Source organism: Mesitornis unicolor, unplaced genomic scaffold, assembly GCF_000695765.1.
Source record: "Mesitornis unicolor isolate BGI_N332 unplaced genomic scaffold, ASM69576v1 scaffold23349, whole genome shotgun sequence".
NCBI lineage: Eukaryota > Metazoa > Chordata > Aves > Mesitornithiformes > Mesitornithidae > Mesitornis > Mesitornis unicolor.
The window spans coordinates 26,165-28,601 of NW_010208255.1; the positions used below are offsets into that span (position 1 = coordinate 26,165).

Sequence of the window (2,437 nt, forward strand, 5' to 3'; positions counted from 1 at the left end):
GTTGACTTCGTTCATTGCTGCCACTCTGCAAACATAACCAGGATGTTCTGGGAAAACCCCTGTTCAAACGCAGCCATCTAGTTCAACATGGGGAAATTTCCATCTATGTCCAGTCTCAAGTAATTTATTATTAGGGTCAACACCTTTGCTGTCCGCATGTTCAGCAGACTTATGATGGGGCAATTTCATCAGATACATTTTAGGAAAAAATTAACAGGTACTCTGAAGTACAGAGTAGCAAACACTTCTACGTACAAGACAAGCATAGTGGCCTAAACATTCAAGAGGCTCAAATTCCAATGGGGCAATTCTGAGCAAAAGCAGCCTATATGGAGTTTAATCCTTAAAACAGAACTGTGGTACAGTGCAAAGCTTTCTATGTGTCACTTCAAGTCTTTTAATGCTCGTTATAGATCACATGTTAGAAGTCCTTGCACTGTGAACTTCACTTGGACTGGAGAGCTAGAAACACAAGTTCTCAGAAGTAGAGGAAGCCCCAGAAAAAAAGCCATTTTTTAATGAAATGCCTTAAGCACAAAGAGATGGTCTTACCACTCTGGTTCTCTGTGGTATCAGCCTCATGAATCTGATTGTCAAACCACATGTGTGCAACGGTCATGCGATTCTGTGTCAGAGTGCCCGTTTTGTCAGAACAGATAGTGGATGTGGAGCCCAAGGTTTCCACAGCTTCCAGGTTCTTCACCAAGCAGTTTTTACGAGCCATACGCTTGGCTGTTAGTGTCAGACATACCTGGAGACAAGGAAAATGACGCAGGTTAGATGAGATTGTGCACTAATACATTGCTATCCAGCTCACTGTAGGCATGCAATGAAAACCAGCTTACATGCCCTGCAGTGATTCCCTAACTCCACACTCACCCTGCCAGTGCAAAATAAACAGCAACATCTAGACCCAGCTGCTAGGCTTAAATGACATCTTCCTCATCACAAAGCCTCCAGAAAAGAACTCACAAGGCTTTAGTCTCCTGCTTCTCAGTGCATTAGGAAAGAAGTAACATGTCCCAGACTAACATTTTAGTTAAAGTTGCAATTCCCTAATCTTAGGAACTCTTAAAATAGGTGGAGGCAGGCCACATATGAGATAGCCCAAAATAGCTGTGGTGATAGGGCTGCAACCTAATGGTGTATGAAGTGAGTAGCCCCAGCTACCCTTTCTCATCAGAGGCTCTTATCTGGTTCCAGTTCCAAGTGATCATTCCCTGGCTCAGTTGCTGCTCTGCTCTGTAAGGCTGCACAGATACCTAGAGGTATTGAGCTTTGTCCACTGCAACTCTTTACACAGCTGAGCACACCTAGACACTTCCACCATCTCTTTGGGAAACCAAACTTACAAGAATCTCTGCCAGGTCCCAAATCAAAAGCTCGACTAGAGTGCAGCTTGCTGGATGCTCTGCCAGCCCTTCAGGGTTTGGAAGGACTGGTGGGCAGGTGGGTGTTGAAACCCAAACAATTTTAACAGGAAAGCCCCTTCCTGCCACAGAAAAAGTCAAGACAAGCCCAGAACTCCTAGTCTTGCTCACTTCAATTCTTATGATGCCAAGCCTCTGGGCAGGTCTAGCTTAAGGACCCATCTTCATTATTAAAAACAGTTGCAGAACAGGACATCTATTTGGGCAACTAGTCTGACTACACTGAACTTATAAAATCTAGACCTATAATAGATTCACCACACAAAGTACCTTTAACATTTACCTCTGTGAATGCACACTGAGCACGAAGCACCCCACCTCCTTAAGACCTGTAACTCATTGCTTTGCTTACCGTGACAGTTGCAAGCAGTCCCTCAGGGACATTGGCAACAATGATCCCAATGAGGAAGATTACAGCCTCCAGCCATGTGTACTCAAGGATGAGTGAAAGAATGAAGAAGGTGACACCCAAGAACACAGCCACTCCAGTGATGAGATGGATAAAGTGCTCAATCTCCATGGCAATTGGAGTTTTCCCACCTTCCAGTCCAGAAGCCAGACTGGCAATACGACCCATCACAGTGCGATCTCCAGTACTAATGACAATGCCACGGGCAGTGCCTAGAAGAGACAGGTTTTAGAAAACAAAAACCCTTCCCAAATCAGACTGAGTATGTCCAGTCTGTCCTAGAGTTTAGCAAGCTTTGCCCAAGATAATACAGGCAGAGATTCCGATGGCCAAAATCTCCCACCACAGCTTTTTTTTTTTTTGTACTCTGGCAATAGGAGAAATAGATGGAGACATGTGCTGCACAGGATTCCTACATGACTGGCCAAACTGTATGCCCTTCTACCCAGAGAATCAAGTGCCAATTGCATAGGGCATTAGAGGAAGCCATCTGCAAGAACTAGACAGTGTCCTCTTCCCTCCTTTAAGGGGAGGCCCATTTTCTCTCCCCAGGGCTTTTAAGAAAGATCAAGAATATCCCTTACTACTGCATGGTTCA

The 2,437-nt window shown here is 44.8% G+C and overlaps 1 protein-coding gene across 2 annotated transcripts in view; it reads right to left on the reverse strand.

Moving 5' to 3' along the window:
• Positions 1 to 2,437, reverse strand: part of LOC104546929 (sodium/potassium-transporting ATPase subunit alpha-1) — a 21,726-nt gene that overhangs the window by 12,366 nt on the left and 6,923 nt on the right. For both annotated transcript variants that reach the window (XM_010192439.1, XM_010192438.1), the window contains 2 exons: positions 1,783 to 2,051; positions 553 to 751 (listed from right to left, as the gene is read on the reverse strand). In XM_010192439.1, the coding sequence (XP_010190741.1) occupies positions 553 to 751; positions 1,783 to 2,051 (468 nt within the window). The remainder of the gene's footprint in view (positions 1 to 552; positions 752 to 1,782; positions 2,052 to 2,437) is intronic.